Raw genomic sequence first — 18,341 nt, 5'->3', positions numbered from 1 at the left:
TGTAAAGGAGAATTGATGTAAATCAATCTAAATCAGTTGCTATAGTAAAAAGATGAGACTTTCAGAACTGACAAAGGAATTCAGCTAGCCTCCTCCCATTTAAGTTTCAATGGGAGTTGTGTGTCTAAATCCTTTCATTAGTGTTTGAAAAATCTCAACCAACAGGAACAAGCAGCTGGGCTCCACTTCTGAAAGAAGTGGAGAGGGTGGGGAAAACGAAAGATACATGCACATGCAAATACACACCTTTTATGTAATGAGAGTCAATTAAGTCTGGGGTGTAGCCTAAAGAATCATCTCACTGACCCTCCCCAAATGTCGTGAATGTCGTGGTATGATCATGATGGATAGGAAGCTGTTACATTGTGGAAGTGGGACAGCAAAAAGTTGTCTAACAGGCCTGCCCCAAAATGCTAACCTTGGCTCTGATCCCTTGGAAACTGCGGCCTATATTTTCAAAATGACTAGTGATTTGGCGTGCCTCCATTTTGGGGTGATCAACCTGACACACCTTAAAGGGGGCTTTTTTCAGAGGTTGAGCATTCAGCTTGTTCTGAAAACCAGGACCCTTTAAGGTGCCTCCAGTTTTGCCGCCAAATTTTAACACATCCAAAATCACTACTCACTTTTGGAAATCTGGATCAATGTTTTTAAGACTAGGGGAGACTGAAAGCTGGAGAAAGAAAGGAAAGTAAAGGAAAGGAAAAGCAACAGACAAAGAAAGAGGATGAAGCAGAAGAAAGAAGTGGGGAAAAAAAAAAGAAAAGAAAGAAAGATTCCATTTCATCCTGTCACTATAACCCACTATTTTAAAAGACCAACTAAAAGTTGTCAGCCGTGATGGTGACGGTGCAGCATCAAGCAGAGAAATGCAGAGGGATCTTACTGCAGCATGTGTGTCTGGCTGGCGTCCTTTTGTTTGTCAGGTACCTCGTAGTGCGGGGAAATCTTGCCAAGGCCACTGTCACTCAGCATCCGCTTTCGGACTGCAGGGTTCCACCGATCCGATATTCTAAAAACACAAGGAAGAAAGAAAGAGATGAATTCCTCAGAGACTACCTTTCACTCTCCAGTTTGAAGCTCCCTTATACTCATTCATTTGCAGTACTTTTCTAGCCCTGGATTAACCCTAGATAGCTCATTGGGAGAAGTGAGTGTGGGGTTTACTTCAGTGTGAGCATATATTGAACCATCAACAGGACAAGGGGAAATGGAGACACTTCAGTGTAACTCCCAGGTTCACAGATCAATTTAAGACCCCATGTACCAGTATCTGAACCTAAGCCCCACAGACAAAGAGTTTGTAATTTGAGCAATGGATCTGTTTACCCAACTCCTTACTTTAATATCTGCCTTTTCCTCTTCCTACTGTTGGAGTTCAGGAAGGCAAGTGCCCACTCCTGGAAAAGGTGCAAAGGCCAGAGCCCAGCCTGGGAAAGGAAGTGCTTACCCAGAGGCCTGTTCCACTACCAGATCAGGCATTCCCGGCGGCGTCCCCACCTGCTGTGATATCACCAGCTCTGGGTCCAGGATAAAAATCTCGTCCTGAGAAATTTCCGTCACAAAGTGCAAATGTTCCTTTTAGAATGAAATACAGAGTCAATAATGAGTCACCAACAATCTGTCAGGAGGCCAAATTGGCTATCAGAAAGCTAGGTGAAAATTGGTCCATCCTGAAGGATTTCCCCCTCCATCTGCAGCAAGTATCCATTCCGTAATAATGCTTACAAGGCTGGTTCCACCTTGTCTCCATTGGTCTCTATTCTACGTTCCACCAACAACTGAGCAACACCTCCCAATAGACAACTGAAAGATCCACAGAGACTGCTGACACTGACATTTGTGGTTAGACACTCCTGCCAGTGTTCAGGATTGAGAGCTGCCTGGAAAGCCAGAACTGACCTTGGCACAGAAGAACATTTCAGACTTGGTGGGACTCTCCCAAGCCAATTTATTTTTTTTGTTCCTTGTTTGTTTGTGGGGGGTTGCATCTCCATTTTCACTGTCCCTCTCCTTCCAATTCCTCGGAGACATAGAAGAAGGTTCAGAAATCCCCACCCCTTTGCTGTTCTGGGAAGTTCAATGCAAGTCTGAGGGAGAGTAAATCTGCAATCCTGTGCTCAGTGGAAACATCATGGATCCTCACTTTCAACCCCAAAGAGACAAGGGGGAGGAGGGAGAGAGTAAACCCAAGGGTACCTATAGCATCATGACAAAAGCTGTGCAAAACTCGGTAGGATCACATCCCTAGAGGTCCAAGCAGGGGCGGCTCCAGGCCCCAGCACGCTAAGCATGTGCTTGGTGCAGCAAGCCACGGGGGGCACTCTGCCAGCACTGCGAGGGTGGCAGGCAGGCTGCCCTCGGCGGCTTGCCTGTGGAGGGTCCGCTGGTCCCGTGGCTTCGGTCCGCCAAAGCCACGGGACCAGCAGACCCTCCGCAGACAAGCCGCCGAAGGCAGCCGGCCTGCTGTGCTTGGGGCAGCAAAATGTCTAGAGCTGCCCTTGGGTCCAAGCCAACATTTTACTTCACCCCACTTGTGAGTTTCAGGTTCTCCAAACTTTAAAGTAAAACCTCATCCAAGCAGTCACCTGGCTTTTTGTTAAAACAGCAACTTGTGTAAAGACATCCCTTCTCAGATGATTCACAGCAACTGAAGCTGGGACCTCTGGTCTACAAGCATGATCCTCTACTGCACAAGCTACAGGACCATCTCCATCAACTTGGAGATAGTAGCAGACTCAGGAGACTTTATCACATGGTCCAGAAGAGGAACAAAGACACACCTGCTCAGTGTGTTACAGTTGCATGATTGTGATGCAAAACCATTAACTGGCCCAACCTGATTAAAAACTAAGTCCAGGGTCATAAATTATTCTCACACTCAATTTGGAAATAAAACTTGAGACCAGTGGAGTTTGATAATTGTTTTCTGTTTCTTTGCACGCATTTTATACAGCTCTAATCATAATTCGCAATTTGTAACATCATAAATTCCATAGTTCTACTGCTATCCAATGTCATACACAGAAGATTAGGTTTTCAGGTTTGTTATAAACAGCAGAAGATAAACTGATAAATATTCTGTTTGCACACATATGTCCTTAGAAATAGAGGATAAGGAAGAAGAATGGAGAAAACTATTTGAACATCAAATTGCTTGTAGATAGAAGGGCAGATCTTCAGTGAGTATAAATCTTCACTGACCTCAGTAGAGCTATGTCAATTTACACCAGCTGAGGATCTGGCCCAAAATATATTTCAGTTTTTCACGAGGCATCAGCAGAACTTTAAGACACACAGGAAGAAATACAGATAATTCATTTTAAGCTGTATCTGACAATGCTTTCAAAAGATTTATAGAAACAGTAAATGGGTGGAAATTTACCTGAGATCTGTCAATGCGGTAAAAACGATCTGCAGAAGTTGCTGCAAGAAAGGGAAACAGCAGAGCTGTGTTAAAGAAAGAGAACTGAGCAAAACTGAGTCCACAATGTAGATTGGACTAAAATCAGCCCTTGAGTAAAGGCAACTAGAGGAGTCATGCCAGCTTTTCATAAGGACTAATGTGGAGATTTTAAAGGCAGAGTTTAACAAAACAAAGGTCATGGTACTTTATTAAAAAATCTAATCACAAACAATATCACACACACGGAGTGAACTTTAAGGCTCACTGTGAAGTTTAATATATTTTATAATAATAATAATAATAATAATAATATCATAGCTCTTATACAGTGCTTTTCATCAGTAGATCTCAAAGCACCCTGCAAAGGAGGCAAGTAAAAGTCTTTCCCTGTGTTGTTAATAGTGCTCAACAGATACTGCTAAACAATTTATTTGTTCTGACCATATTCATATCTGCTCTTGTAACCCCCCATTTTCTGCTAACATTTCCAGCAAATGATTTTATTTGCAAGAATTTTCATTGAAACAGCAAATTTTAGGAAAATAATGCAAAAGTATGGAAAGCAAATTTCAGATTTGTAATAAAAGACAATCATACCAAAAACCTAATACAAAGAGTTGCCTTTCAGTCAGGGAACTAAAAAAACAGCAACATATGATTTGTGTGTCCAACCATAGCAGCTCAATTTTTTATATCAAATAAATCAAAATGCTAGTGAACAAGCTGCAGATCAAAAAATTGGCTAATAATTTTGAATTGAAAATAAATTCAAGAAAATTGCAGTCTGTTCATGGCAAAGGTGAAGAGAAAAAAAGTTCCATTTATGAAAGCAGCTTAGATTATTAAAATTGAAAGCATTTGAACTGTCTACATTGTTTTTCACCATCTGTGCTATCTGTTTATTTATGTATGGCACTTACTTTGGGCAATGAAACTACAGACTTGATAGTTTCACTTTGGGGCTTTTATGCAGTAGCATTTTGCTGCTGTGTTTTAATTTTCGGGAAAAGTTGAAATCCAAAAAGACCAAAAATGAACCAAAACCAACAACAACAAAACTTGTCTTGAAAGGCAATTTCAAAGGCCTGCTATGAACAGATGCAGCCATACTGAGGGCGAAGTATAGCCAGGAACAACATGCTGTTTTAGGGTGACCAGATGTCCTGATTTTAGAGAGACAGTCCTGATACTTGTGGCTTTTTCTTATATACGTGCCAATCACCCCCCACCCCCATCCCGATTTTTCACCTTGCTATCTGGTCACCCTATGCTGTATCTTCCAAAAAGAGGAGCCGGTGATGGGGGAGTGCATCTACGCAGCCCATGGCAGCGAGTCTCCTAGCCCGGGTTGACAGACTTGGGCTTGCTCTACCATACTAAAAACAGCTGCGTAGTTATTGCAGCTTGGGCTGGAGTTCAGCTCTGAAGCCTAGGGATGGCAGTGGGCTTTGGAGCCTGACCTGCAACTTAAAAACACTGTCTACACAGATATTTTTAGCGCAGTAGGTCTGTCAGCCCTGGCTGGGAAACTCACTGCTGAGGGTTGCCACAGGCTGTGTTGATCTAAGTGCTGCTGGCCACAGCAGACACATTAGTCAGCCAGGCCTCTAGCCACACACAAGAGAAAGGTCTTGCTCTGTTCCTGAGAAGGAAAGAGGCACCCTTTTCCTTCTTACCTGCCTCGCACAGCAGAGGGAAGCACCTGGCCTTTACACTCAGAGTTTTGGAGATACTAGTCTCTCAATGTGTATCAATGACAAGACCTGATCATAGTGCCAGAAGGAGATACACTTACCATCTAGGAAGCACCATCTAGGAGAGAGCCTCTGAACAGAAAGTACTCGTGGGAAGGAACCTTCCTGATCCTGGGTGCAGGGGAGGGAAAGAACATTTAAAAAAAACCTCTTTTGTCTAAAACTGTATTATTTACCCATTTATTTTTCTTTGCTGACGTTATCCTAAAGGTAAAAGTTAATTAGCCTAGTCCCACTTTTCTAGCTGTCAATTCGTATGTGCAATTCCCATCTTCTTTGCCAACACCAGACATATCCTTTGGTATCCATTCCCTTCAGCTCAGAAGTCTCAAAAGCCCAGTATCAAAACTAGCTAAGTCACCTGCTATGTCAGACGGGAATTACTCATTTACAGTGGTGGAGTTGATGATGAATATTGAGATGGTAGGGGTCTAAAAACGACACTGGAGACAAACAAACATGTCAGTAAGGCTATGTCTACACTGCAAAAATAGGTGTGTTCTTAATCAGGTTAGCTAACATGGGTTAAAATAGCAGCGGACAGAGCAACTCACTTTTAACTCAGGTTCAGTGTTTGAGTGAAATCCTGCAGGGCAGCCTGGGGTTGAACTCAGGTGCTAATCTGAATTAAAACCCAAATTATCTTGTTTTCACTGCTATTTTAACCCCAGTAAGATAACGCATGTTAATACCATACCTTATTTTTTGCAGTATAGACATGCCATTATACGCCTGTCTTCACCCCGATCACAATGCTTGTACATTGTGTCCTTGTCCCCTTCCCTCCATCTATCTTCATATTTCTAGTCTGTATGCTCATTAGGTTAGGGACTGTCTTCCTCTGTGTTTGGAAACATTAGCACTTTTGGGTGCCACAGTCATTTGAACAAATAACAATAATCCACTAACACAACCATCCTTCTGGCTGAAGAGAGATGCCTCTTGAAGCCTGCCAATGCCACTACTAGAGCTGCCCGGAGGAGAATTACTAAGGAGAAATATGATGCTTCCCCTGCACACAACAGCACCAAAGAGCTGAACATACTGGCCCTACAGCACTCTCAGTCTCATCTGAACTGGGGAGCAAAGAACCCAAACTCTGATCCACTATATGGTGCTATGTTGTGCTGCCACTAGACCAACAGACCAGCTGATTGCAACACTGTGCTGAATGATTTACCAGCGTAGGAGATGACTTGGTCCAATTGGTCATAAGTTAACACCCATACTTCTGTACATTTAGGGCCAAATTCTGTTCTGATTTACATCTACAGCAGAGATGTCCAGTAGGGTTGCATGGAGTGTAAATCAGGACAGAATCTGGCCCTAAATTAGAATGCACAACAAATAAGGACAACGGACTATGATGGGCATGCGCCAGGGTGCAGGGAATAGGGATCTATAACAGCACAAAGGGGGAGGAAAGGCTCCATTTGAGAAAACAATGTTTTACATGGACACCACAGTATGATAATCATTTTGTTTTGTTTCAATTATTTTTTGTTTAAAGATCCAGCACCACAAAGCGAATTAGAGAGTCACAGACTATAAAGCCTGGAGGGACCTTTATGATGTTCTAGTCTGACCTGAAAAACAGCCCATGGAATTCCACCTAGCAATTCTTGCATCAAAGATCTAACTTCTATTGAAGCTATAGCAGTGATTTCCAAACTTTTCAGGAAGACCACCCACCAGCTGCATCTTGTCTTTTTTTATGAGCCACTCAAGGTCCAAATTTGTGGGCCCAAAATCAGGCCAGCGTCCTTCTCCTCCTCTCCCACTGCTACCTTCTTCTCCTTGCCCTGACAAAGGGGTACTGACTTCTCACAGAAGCACCTTCCACTCTACTCTGGGCCCAGTGCAGAGGAAAGGCGCTGGAGTGGGGATAGGAGAGTGAGCACACCCCATGCTCACCCCATAGTGGCAGGTCCTGTCCCACGTGGCTGGGCCCAGCTTCTGGCTCTGGGCATTGCCACCTGGTGCATGAGACCACAGCGCCACTCAGGTGTGGCCCAGCCACCACTCTGTCATGATGGAGGGGCAACTGGGCAAAATTTGAATGAGTGGCACTGTAACCCTGCATGTCAGGTTGCAATGCCCAGAGCAGGGAGCTAGGTCAGCCCCACTGGACAGGAGCTGCTGCTGCAGGGTGAGTGTGGGGCTGGCTTACTTTCCACCCCCACCCAAGACCTTATCTCCACATTGGGCCCAACTCATCTCCAACCTTCCCACGACCCACCACTCCCCAGAAGATGGGGAAACACTGAGCTAGAGTATATTTTTTAGAAAGATAACCTTGATTTGAAAACTTCAGATGATGGAGAATACATCATACCCTAGGTAAAGGTAATTACCAGTGATTAACTACCTTCACTGCTGAAAATGTGCAGCCTATTTGGAGGAGAATGAGGCTGCTTAATACACAAGAGGGAAGCTGTATTAGGTATAGAAGATAACATAATAAATGATTTCCCTTTATTGTGCACAAACAACACATTTGGAACTTGAATACAGAAACTGTCAAGTAATTTGTTTATTTAATAGTTTTTAATTTTTGTGGATTTACTCACCAATGTTTGTATCATTTAGAAATGTGGAAATAACATTTATTCCCCTGTGGATAGTTTTGTTTTTCTGCTTTGCACATGATTATTTGTTTTCCATCTATCTGAGATATTTCTAAGGTGTCTGTCACCTTGATATGCAAGCATTGAACAAAATTTGGAAGAAACCAAAGAATTTAGGGGGAAGGGAAGTGGTGTTTCATCTCTCCATTCCCCTAGGTTGAAGAGCTCTGCAAATCAGGATGCTCAAGAATTTGTTGGTTTGTTTGTAAATTCCTAGGAAAAATCTTAGAGTGACCTGAATGAGGTTGTCCTTTCAGCTAAACTCTAGACAAATGGTTGACCAAATCACAAGTCACATCTCCATATGTTAGTGTGTATCATGCACTGCTTCTTCATTTATCTAAAGGTATTAGATGCTTCCTCATCACTTGGAGATGTAATAAGGTTATTCCAGTACTGTACATATACACACATTCTTGGCTTGTGCATTATTCTTGGTCAGCAGAGTGCTTGCACTCTCTAGGCATTGTTTACAATAAGCTGTTCCCATGATTAGTGTTTAATGTTTTGGTGGACTGTGTCTTTTGTTTCTCAGCCAGGTGAATGCATATTAGTTTGGCACAAGGCAACGGCAAGTTGTTAACAACTTTCCTTGGCAGCCTACCAGCATTTGTAAGATTCATCTTATTAGCTTCTGCCTCAGGGTTTGATTTGTTCCATCTATTATTGGCTTCCTTTCCTGACTATCCATGAGAAAAAAGCAAAGGCTGCTCCAGACAACATATACTATGTTTCAGTACACTCAAGGATTTGGCACTTTGCTAGGGTCCCAACAGCAAACTTTTGCCTGAATTACTACAGGTTTACAGGATTCACTTGATGAAAAACTTCTTACACATATTACCTATACCCACCTCTACTCCCCAAAAAGTAAAGTTGTCTCAATTCACTCCCAAACTTGCATTTTACTGGAGTCTCTAAATCCTGCATTCATTTATTGCCAGTGCTTATCTGTCCTTCCCTCCTTTTGTCACCATATATCTCCTTTCTTGCATCCACTGCCCTATGTTTGAATACAACTGTACACTTAAGTCCTTGAAGAGACATGAGAAGGAAAGCAGAAAATCCCCACTCTGCTTATGCGATGACTTGGCTTAGTGGTCTAAACATCAGGTTTGAAACACATGGGAACATGTAAAGCTTCCTGGAACCTGATATCTGTGGCTAGCCAGGACTGACTCAGCTCTTATCCTGAGTACCTCACAAGTAATTGGAAATAGGGATAACAGTGACCATCTTTCTTCCATCTCAGCTTGTAGGAGAAATAGTATGCTTAGTTTATTTGTTTGTGTGAGTGACTGGGTGTGCTGTGTGCCTAGAACTTATTGAGGGAAACTATGGCCAGAGGATTTGCCAGAGGATTTTTGGGGGGTGGGTGTGTGTGTGTGTGTGTGTGTGTGTGTGTGTGTGTGTGTGTGTGTGTGTGTGTGTGTGTGTGTGTGTGTGTGTGTGTGTGTGTGTGTGTGCGCTAATGTATATCAGAGGGGTAGATGGTCTGAGGAGGAACTGAAGCAGACATGGGGATAGATTCCTGGAACCTATCAGAAGATGCAGTGGAAAGGATAACATTGCCACATGGAAACTCAAATCAGAAATCGAGGGCAGGCCTGCCTCAGTAGCTAATTCCGGATGAGCAGGTATCACTCATATGAATATGCATTAAACATATCCGAGGAACAAATAGCATGAAAAAAAAAATCCAGCAGCAATTTTTGAATTTGCAGCGAGCTCACTGATAGAGTTTATGCTGACTCTCCTCATTTCCAACTGCAGAGGAAGCCCAAGAGAGAAATTTAAATGTTTATAAGATTTAAAAGTGCCTGTGAAAACTTATTAGTGAGATATGAAGACAATTCTATCAGTTGAAGCACTTTACTCCTGCTCTTCCCCTGATTTCTCTTCCTTTCCATAATTTATAGTTGGTTGCCAGCAAAATGTGGAACAGCCCCCAAATTAACCTAACAAGACAGTTTGTAGCAAGAACCCACTGAGAATACACAGATGCCTGAACAATCAAGGATAAACAAGCACAGAAGACAAAACATAAAGGCAGTGCCATTCAAAATGAAACATCATAAAGTATTGATAGAGGTTTCAAGCTGACTTGCACTTCCAGAGCCCGTTAGGTGATTCATTTATACAGAGCAGATAACTACAGGGGTTAGAGCTACCTCAGTGCTGTAGGGAGGATGATTTCTGACATTTCACACTTTGGCTGCTCTAGTTTGTACCTGCATATACATACACACATAGTCCAGCATTTTACATCCAGCTGGTCCCTTTGTGTGAAGCAGCCAGCAGCCAGTTAGGATAATTCTGGATGTAGACTCTTCTATAATGAGCTGAGTGGAATAATTCTCACTATTTTATTGTCTAATGTATAATGCTCTTATGCTCAGTACTTGGAGGTGGCTAACACAAATATCAACAGTATGGTGTTGAAATTGGAAGGAGGACAACAGAACCAACAAACACCCATTAAAAAAAGAACTTTCAAAATCATTTTTTTCCAAATGTACATTTTCTATTAGTGTCTACTGGGGCTCAGGGCATATGTTGGGGATTATGTCTAACTGGAGTCTATGTCACCCAGCTAATCACTGAACCTCAAAAAGTAATCTGTTCCTAAACCATAATGCTCTTGTACTACAATGTACTGGAGTGCTTTCTGTGACATACTTAATACCCTCTGTTCCCACTGATTTCAATGGGAGTTGGAGACATTAAACCCTTAAAAGGATGCTCAGCATCTTGCAGGTTTGGATTCCATCACATTACTAATCCATTGCCAATGACAAATAGTGCAGGAGACAAAGTTAATCTCAGGTGGGTAGTCTCATTGATATATTCTATTCAAATTCTTGTTTTCAATTTTAATGTGGTACAGCGGACAGAATGATTAATTTTAAGTGAGCATTTCCTAATATAGAACCATATAAAATACCCCGGGCACAGTATCCCAGTTATCGCATATGACAACGTAGTTAAGAAATACAAACTGGAGGTCTAATTTTCAAAACTGGCCTTCTAAATTGCAAATCCAAATGGAAAACATGCCACACAGCATTCTGTTTTATGTGCAAAAGAAAGATTTGCATGCGCAATTTAGACAACCAGCTTCTAAAATGTATCTGTGTGAATTAATTTAAAGCTGGGATAGATGCACACTCTGATCTGTGTGGCGCGCAGTGGTTATAAATGTTCCAGGGTTGCTGTTTTTAATCTCACTGACGTACTGTGTTATTTCAGGCTACTGGCTGTGTGAGATATTATATTATTGTTCCATTTATCAGAAAAAGTGAGAGTATCTATTCAGGTTTAGCCATTTGTCCTACAGGACAAACTCTTCAAAACACTAATTTGAGACAAAATGCAAGTGTTGCAGTACAACCTACATTATGATGTTGTGCCAACCCAAAATAATTTTGAGAACAGTTCCACAATCCAGGGTTTGCTACATAAGGGGCTGTGTTGTGAGGATACAGAAACTCATCTCAAACTTTGGGATACATGGCAATTTAAGGCTAATCTAAGATAACACACTCTATTCAAAGTCTGGCTTCATATATAGGGAATGTAATCTGAATTCAACCATCATATCAACTCCTTGCTGAGACTAATTTTTCTCTATATCTTAAAGAATTAAAACAAGTGTTCTTCATATTTTACCTGGTAGTGAACTCTCTGCGTAGTAGAAGTTACCGACTGCAGGTCCTAATGTGAGAATAAAAGAAATGACAATGAATCCAAAACCAATTTACAAACTCCAGACAAGAGATGCCCACACTAACGCCACCCAATTTATTTATTTAGCATTTGCAATTCCACCTAAGAACAGGGTAAAAAACACAAAAGAATTTTGCAACTATTTATTCACATTTTCTAGACTATTAGTTTTCATCATGTTTGCAACTCTTTTGTGCTCACTTCCAATAAGCATTCTAGCAAATAACTCTACTGGCTGCCGCTCTCGCTCACTCAGAGGATCTGAAGTTAATACTGAGGACATTTGTGGAAAGCAAATTTTGCATTTTGAACTGTTTGGCCCAGAAACCCAATTCTTAGAGCCATGTGAGGATACAAAATTTGCATCTACATCTGATCTGTGATCCGCAAACAAAGATATTTGCATCTGCGGATATAAGAACTTCTAAGAACTACCATATGTTCATCCTAAGAGGGAACAATGACATACCAATTAACCTGTGTCCCCCTATTACAATAGCTCTAATTTAGAATATTCACAACAAACTTCATGCAAACAAGAATTATTAGCAGATGCTTTTCAACAAATACTTTGGAATAATTTTTTAATTTAAGGAAATCACAAACTATTCACAGATTATTTTCCCAGGTCTACTACAACCTAACCTCAGTGAAGGCACAGCATAATGGTATCAACAGCAAGTTCCAGGGAGCTCTTTTATTGTAATAGGCACTCTATTCAATAGTCTAGGCCCAAGATGTGACCTACCACAAAGGCAAATTAATCACTGGTCCCAATACAGGAAAGTCATTAGGCATAAGGCTCCCTCCATCTTTCTGTGAGGCCTGCCAAGACAGCCAGTGTGGGTATGAGGGGGAGTCATTGTACACTTAGGGTACGTCTACACTACGGGATTATTCCAATTTTACATAAACCAGTTTTGTAAAACAGATTATATAAAGTCGAGTGCACGCGGCCACACAAAACACAATAATTCGGCGGTGTGCGTCCATGTACCAAGGCTAGCGTCGATTTCTGGAGCGTTGCACTGTGGGTAGCTATCCCGTAGCTATCCCACAGTTTCTGCAGTCGCCCCTGCCCATTGGAATTCTGGGTTGAGATCCCAATGCATGATGCTGCAAAAACAGTGTCGCGGGTGATTCTGGGTAAATGTCGTCACTCATTCCGTTCCTCCGCGAAAACACAGCAGACATCCATTCGTGCCCTTTTTCCCTGGATTGCCCTTGGCAGACGCCATAGCATGGCAACCATGGAGCCCGTTTTGCCTTTTTGTCACTGTCACCGTATGTGTTGTGGATGGACCGCTGACAGAGGCGGATTACTGACAGTGCTCACAGCAGAAAAAAAAACATTCATTTGGCCTTTGCAAGGTAGCAGAGATGGTTACCAGTCGTTTCTGTACCATCTGCTGTGCCATTGAAAATTGGCGACGAGATGACAGTTATCAGTCATTCTGTACCATCTGCTGCTTGTCTTGGGTGCTCCGGGCTGACCTTCGCTGAGGTCAGCTGAGGATCGGCCAAGGGCATAAAGACAAAAATGCGGAATGGACTCCGCGGGTCAGTCCCTCCTTTATGTTGTATCTTAAAAATAGAGGTCAGTCGTGCCTAGAATATGGACAGTCGTACTAGAGAACCAACAGCACAGCCGCTTTATGTCAGATCGCCACAGAAATGATTGAGCTGCATGCCATTCTTAAAGGGTCTTCGGAGTGGTCCCCTCCAACAACCCCACCTTTTGCTTACCTCCTCCCCAACTCTCCTGGCTACCGTGGCAGTGTCCCCCCATCTGTTGTTGGATGAAGCTAATAAAGAGTAGGGAATAAGAAAAACTGAGTTTTTAGTGAGATTTAAAATGAGAGGGGAGGCAGTCTCCAGCTGCTATGATAGTCCAGGCTGGACATTTATATAACGGCGGAGGGGAGAGGACCCAGCCCTCCCGTTTCTATGATAGTCCAGCGTACAGAATCTTTTCTTATACATGAAAGGGGGAGCTGATGGAAACTCAGCCCCAGTTGCTTATGATGAGAACGTTAAGCCAAGCTGTCTGTTACCCAAAATTTTCTTGCCCGGGCAATTGGGACCAGGAGTCATTCCTATTTTACCAGGTGCCCCGGTCGACCTCACCTGAGGTCAGCAGGAGCAACTCACAGGATGATGAGGACACTATCAGTCCTCTTATGCACGTACCATCTGCCACTGGGAAGGGAAGGGAGAGGATGCTGCTATATTCATTTCCCAGCACCTGCGTCACCCAGCAGCAGCAGTAGACATAGGGTGACTATAAAAAGTCAAGAAATGATTTTTTTGCCTTTTCTTTCACAGGGGGAGGGGAGTAAACTGGATGACTATACCCTGAACCACCCCCGGACAATGTGTTTGACCCTACAGGCATGGGAGCGCTATCAAGAATGCAAATGCTTTTCGGAGAATGTGGGGTTCTGTGATAGCTGGAGTCCCAGTACCTCCGTCCCTCCCTCTGATGAAGCGCTCATCTTGATTCTTGTGGCTTTCCGTTACACTTGTCACACAGCACTGTGCTGTGAAATCTGTATCATAGACTGGAGATTTTTCAAATGCATTTCTCATTTGTCTCCTGTAACAGAGCTGTGATAGAACAGATTTGTCTCCCCATGACAGCGAATCAGATCCAGTATCTCCTGTAAAGCCCATGCCTGGATCTCTTTTTGGATTTGGGACTGCATCACCACCCATGCTGATCCAGAGCTCCACGCTTGGACAAACAGGAAAATGCATTCAAAAGTTTGCGAGGCTTTTCCTGTCACTGGGCCAGGTGCATCTGAGTTCAGATTGCCTTTCCAAGCGTGGCACAATGATGCACATGCGGGGTACCGCCCGGAGACACCATAGCCGTCAATTTGCGGCCCCTAACCCTAATCCCGATATTGGTAATACCGATTTCAGCGCTCTTTCCTCTCGGTCAGAGAGGAGTACAGAAACCAGTTTAAAGAGCCCTTTATATCGATATAAAGGGCCTCGTTGTGTGGATGGGTGCAGCATTAAATCGGTTTAACGCTGCTAAAATCAGTTTAAACGCGTAGTGTCGACCAGGCCTTAGTGGGGCTTCCACTTCCCAGCCTGCGAGTAAGTAGGTGGGAAGTGGGTGAGCCTTGGCCCCAGTCCATCTCCTCCCACAATGTGCTAGCCAATGAAACTCAGCCAGCATAAGCAAGGGAAGTTAGAGAAACCCAGTAAAGGGCTGCAGCAAAGTGGGTATTCACCCATGAAAGTTTATGCTCCAATACCTCTGTTAGTCTATAAGGTGCCACAGGACTCTTGGTTGCTTTTTACAAATCCAGATTAACACGGCTACCCCTCTGATAGTTCCCCCAAAAAGTGGAGCCAGAGATAACTCAGAGTCAGAATTCCTTTCCGGGGCTCTTCCATGCTGAGTGAAGCTACTTTCCATCCTTTACCCAGGGTTTTGAGAACACGATTAATGTAGGCCGTAATTTATAATCTGATGGGAAATGTCCTCCAAAATCCTCTCACTGCATCATCACTGCCAAACCTGTCTCCATATTAAGATACAGCACACTTCTCTTTTGTAGTCCTGACATGTTATTTGCATTTTAAGAGCTCCATTTGCTGATGTACATCCTAGCCAAAATTTTAAAAATAAATCCTAATCTTATTCTCCTAAATCTGCATTTAGCTATCTAAATAAGTAGCTTCATTTTCAAAAGGGCTGAGCATTATAGCAGATCCAACTCACTTCAAGGGGAGTGGTGGGATGCTTAGCACTTTTGAAAATTGGGCCATCACCTCTGGTGCCCTCAGTATGGTCCTGGGAACCTAAATCTGACCTTTGTTTTTGAAGATCTTGGATAAAAATAATAGAGAGACTGATTAAAAAACACCTACCAGAAAGTAAAAATAAAGTAACAGCTATTATATCACATTCATGACAGTCCATTATCTTGGTTCCTAAATACATGTATATTTTAAATTATTATGATTGTTGCTTACTGGAGCATTTGGACATTCTGTCTTCTAGACAGAATGTAATGTTTAATCAGCTCTTAGGAGACAATCTGTCAATAGAGGAAGTGCAGCACTTTTATTAACTACATGGCCCCTCAGAGTCAACACAGGCTTCTGGAAATACTTAGTTCATACCTGGCATGCTCATAGCTTTGCCACAGATGTGAGCAGAGTCACTTCCATACAAATATTACATCATTTGCATAGTCAGCTCCATTTTATTACCATATCTATCCATCCTTACACGAATAATCAAGATCTTCCTAACCCTAACTATTACTTTTCATTGAAGGGCCCACATTATTTTTGCAAGATTCATGGGGTGTCCTGCTGTTCTGATCAAATTCTGGCATCAGTAAATACAATCCACCTACTACCTTTCATTCCTTTCTTGCTTTAAATTGATAGAGTATTCTTTCTCTCGCTTCCAGTCCTCCAAATATTGTGCAGTGCTGCTTATGAATTTATAATGGCTCCCCTGTCCCACCCTCCAGAAGTTTCAGTTTCAGGAGTGAGCAAAGTGAAGCATTTTTTATACATTGTGTCTATACCTATCATTCTGTGACACACTCAGATTTGAGAAAAGTACGCCATAAATCAATAAGTAATAACTGAAATTCTCACTGACTCACCTCTTGTAGCCGGTCAATATACATACGACAGGCCTCCAAGTCACAATCTCCTCGTATAACTATAATTCCCAGAGGTATGGCTGAGGGCAGCAAAAAGAACCCTTTAATTAAAATCTCTTTTTCAAATGTTAAACAAACATTCTCAATGCATTTTCCTTTTATTCCTCAAAAAGATTTTACTATCTAATTTTTAACGCCCACCTAGAAACCTGACCCTATTTTCCCTTATCCATTTTACCATTTTGTATTTATCAAATCATCTGTTTTTCTGTGTTGCTAAAACTGCAGGTGCTAATATGGCTACAGCGTGTTTACATCCTCCTTTGTCTGCCACCATTATCAATTATGTTGACACAGCAAAAGGAATAGTTTCCCAGCAAAGGAGTTATTGGTGTTGAGTATTTTGTTATGCATTGCAAAAAGCCGTGATTATTTTTTGAAATGAGACTCCTGAGCACTTTTAAAACAATTTAAAGTCAATGAAAAACAAATAACCTTGGAAGCCTAAAAGTTACATCTATTTTCTAACCATTTTTCTTCCACTTACCTCTGATTCTCTCTTTTTTTTTTTAAATCTGCTTTTGAGCTGTGCACATTGATATGAAATTTTAGGGCTGTTTATGATCTCTAGCCTGGGCATGCTGATTTATTAATGTAGGTCTAAGACCGATGTTGATTTTATATTTCTGCATTTTATTTATTTTAGCAGAAAAACAACTGAAGCATTTGTAGCAGAAAGAAAATCTGGCAACAGTTGCTTGGACTTTGTGATGAGATACAAGAGAAAAGAAATAGTTCAGATTTTGAGATGGCCACTGATCCTCTAAAACAGACATTAAGCATTCAGAAGTTATGGCCCACCAGATTATAACTAGAGAGGGTAGAAAATGTTCTGTCAAAACATTTTTCAATGAAAAATGGCTTTTTGACAAAAAAGAAATGTGTTCGCACCTTCCCTTGCCCCCCAAAAATCCACTTTTGCAGAAAAAAATATTCACATTTTTGTTAAAAACCCCAAACATGTAAACCACAAAATGTTTTCCCTGGTCCTGGAGGCATCACTTTTAATGGCAGAAGGGAAGTTCAGTCCCTGTAGCTACTCTGTTCTTGGACCCTTCAATGAGCCTCCAAATGAGGGTGCTCACTGGCTTTAGCAGCATCTCACCAAACAAACAGGAGAAGGCAGACTCAGAAGTACTCGTATTTCTAAAATGAACTCATTTAATCATGTCTTCCGTCTCCCTAGACGGCCTTTAACTGAACAGAGCAGTAGCAACTGGGGAAGCAGCAAAGAAATAGCAGGAAGAGATTAGACTATTTATAGGAAATATTCCAGGAGAGGATGAGATCCTTATCATCATAAACAGTTTAGTTGATTGGATAACAAGGAGTCATGTAAAGTTACTGACAACAGTAGGGTAAATTGAAAAACTAACTATGCTGCAACAGCAGCTGCTTTTGTAATTCAAATGGATTTGATTAAGAGGGACCTTGGGATGTTTGGCTCCTGAGGAGCTCTTCGTTCTGATAAGTGAAGGAAACAGACAATGACAAGAGATAATGAGGAGAGTCTTCATAGTTCATATTCCCTTTGCCCACTGAGGCAGGCTAGAGAAGTTTAGCAATCTCAGACATGGAAGGAAGAGTTCTGCAGCATTCAAGCTCTGCACAGGGCCTACTGGCCAACTCAGACCAGAGCTGTGGCATTAACACTATGATTATGATTAACCAGTTATGATTATGAGCCTAAGAAAGAAGTAGGATGTTCTGCTCGGAGGCAGGGGTTGAGAAAAGAAGAATGGGTATGTGGGAGGAAGGTAGCCGAGACCAATAAGGAAGAAAGAGAATCTCACGTTCCTTCTGCAGTAATGAAAAAACACATTTCCTTCTAGCAATCTCCCACTCACCCACATCTTAATTCTTACAAATGCCAGAAAGGAAGGATTCCAACGCTGATTCCTAAGACCTTTCATTACCGAGAAGAGTTGGTGAGGAGAGCCTATAGAACTGTGCCAATTGTTACGTGCTTTTTATTTGTTTAGATGCTCTGGGGTACAGACTAATTCTCTTGGCTCAGTATTTATTATTGCTTAACCTGCTTACTTTGATGAATGTATTTAATAGCTGTTTAGTTTCAATTCTTTAGGCCCCTCTACAGTCCCTGCTGAAATGGTATTTTGTAAAGTTTCAC

General features: G+C 42.1%; 1 protein-coding gene across 2 annotated transcripts in view; it reads right to left on the bottom strand.

Moving 5' to 3' along the window:
• DGKI (diacylglycerol kinase iota) overlaps nt 1-18,341 on the bottom strand; it is a 338,722-nt gene that overhangs the window by 75,886 nt on the left and 244,495 nt on the right. For both annotated transcript variants that reach the window (XM_075069054.1, XM_032783200.2), the window contains exons 22-27: nt 16,151-16,230; nt 11,457-11,501; nt 5,202-5,271; nt 3,386-3,426; nt 1,451-1,578; nt 887-1,012 (exon numbers count right to left, since the gene is read on the bottom strand). In XM_075069054.1, the coding sequence (XP_074925155.1) occupies nt 887-1,012; nt 1,451-1,578; nt 3,386-3,426; nt 5,202-5,271; nt 11,457-11,501; nt 16,151-16,230 (490 nt within the window). The remainder of the gene's footprint in view (nt 1-886; nt 1,013-1,450; nt 1,579-3,385; nt 3,427-5,201; nt 5,272-11,456; nt 11,502-16,150; nt 16,231-18,341) is intronic.

Source organism: Chelonoidis abingdonii, chromosome 1 (assembly GCF_003597395.2).
Source record: "Chelonoidis abingdonii isolate Lonesome George chromosome 1, CheloAbing_2.0, whole genome shotgun sequence".
Classification (NCBI taxonomy): domain Eukaryota; kingdom Metazoa; phylum Chordata; order Testudines; family Testudinidae; genus Chelonoidis; species Chelonoidis abingdonii.
The sequence above is the reverse complement of the archived record's forward strand: the minus strand, read 5'-3'. Positions and strand labels throughout refer to the sequence as shown.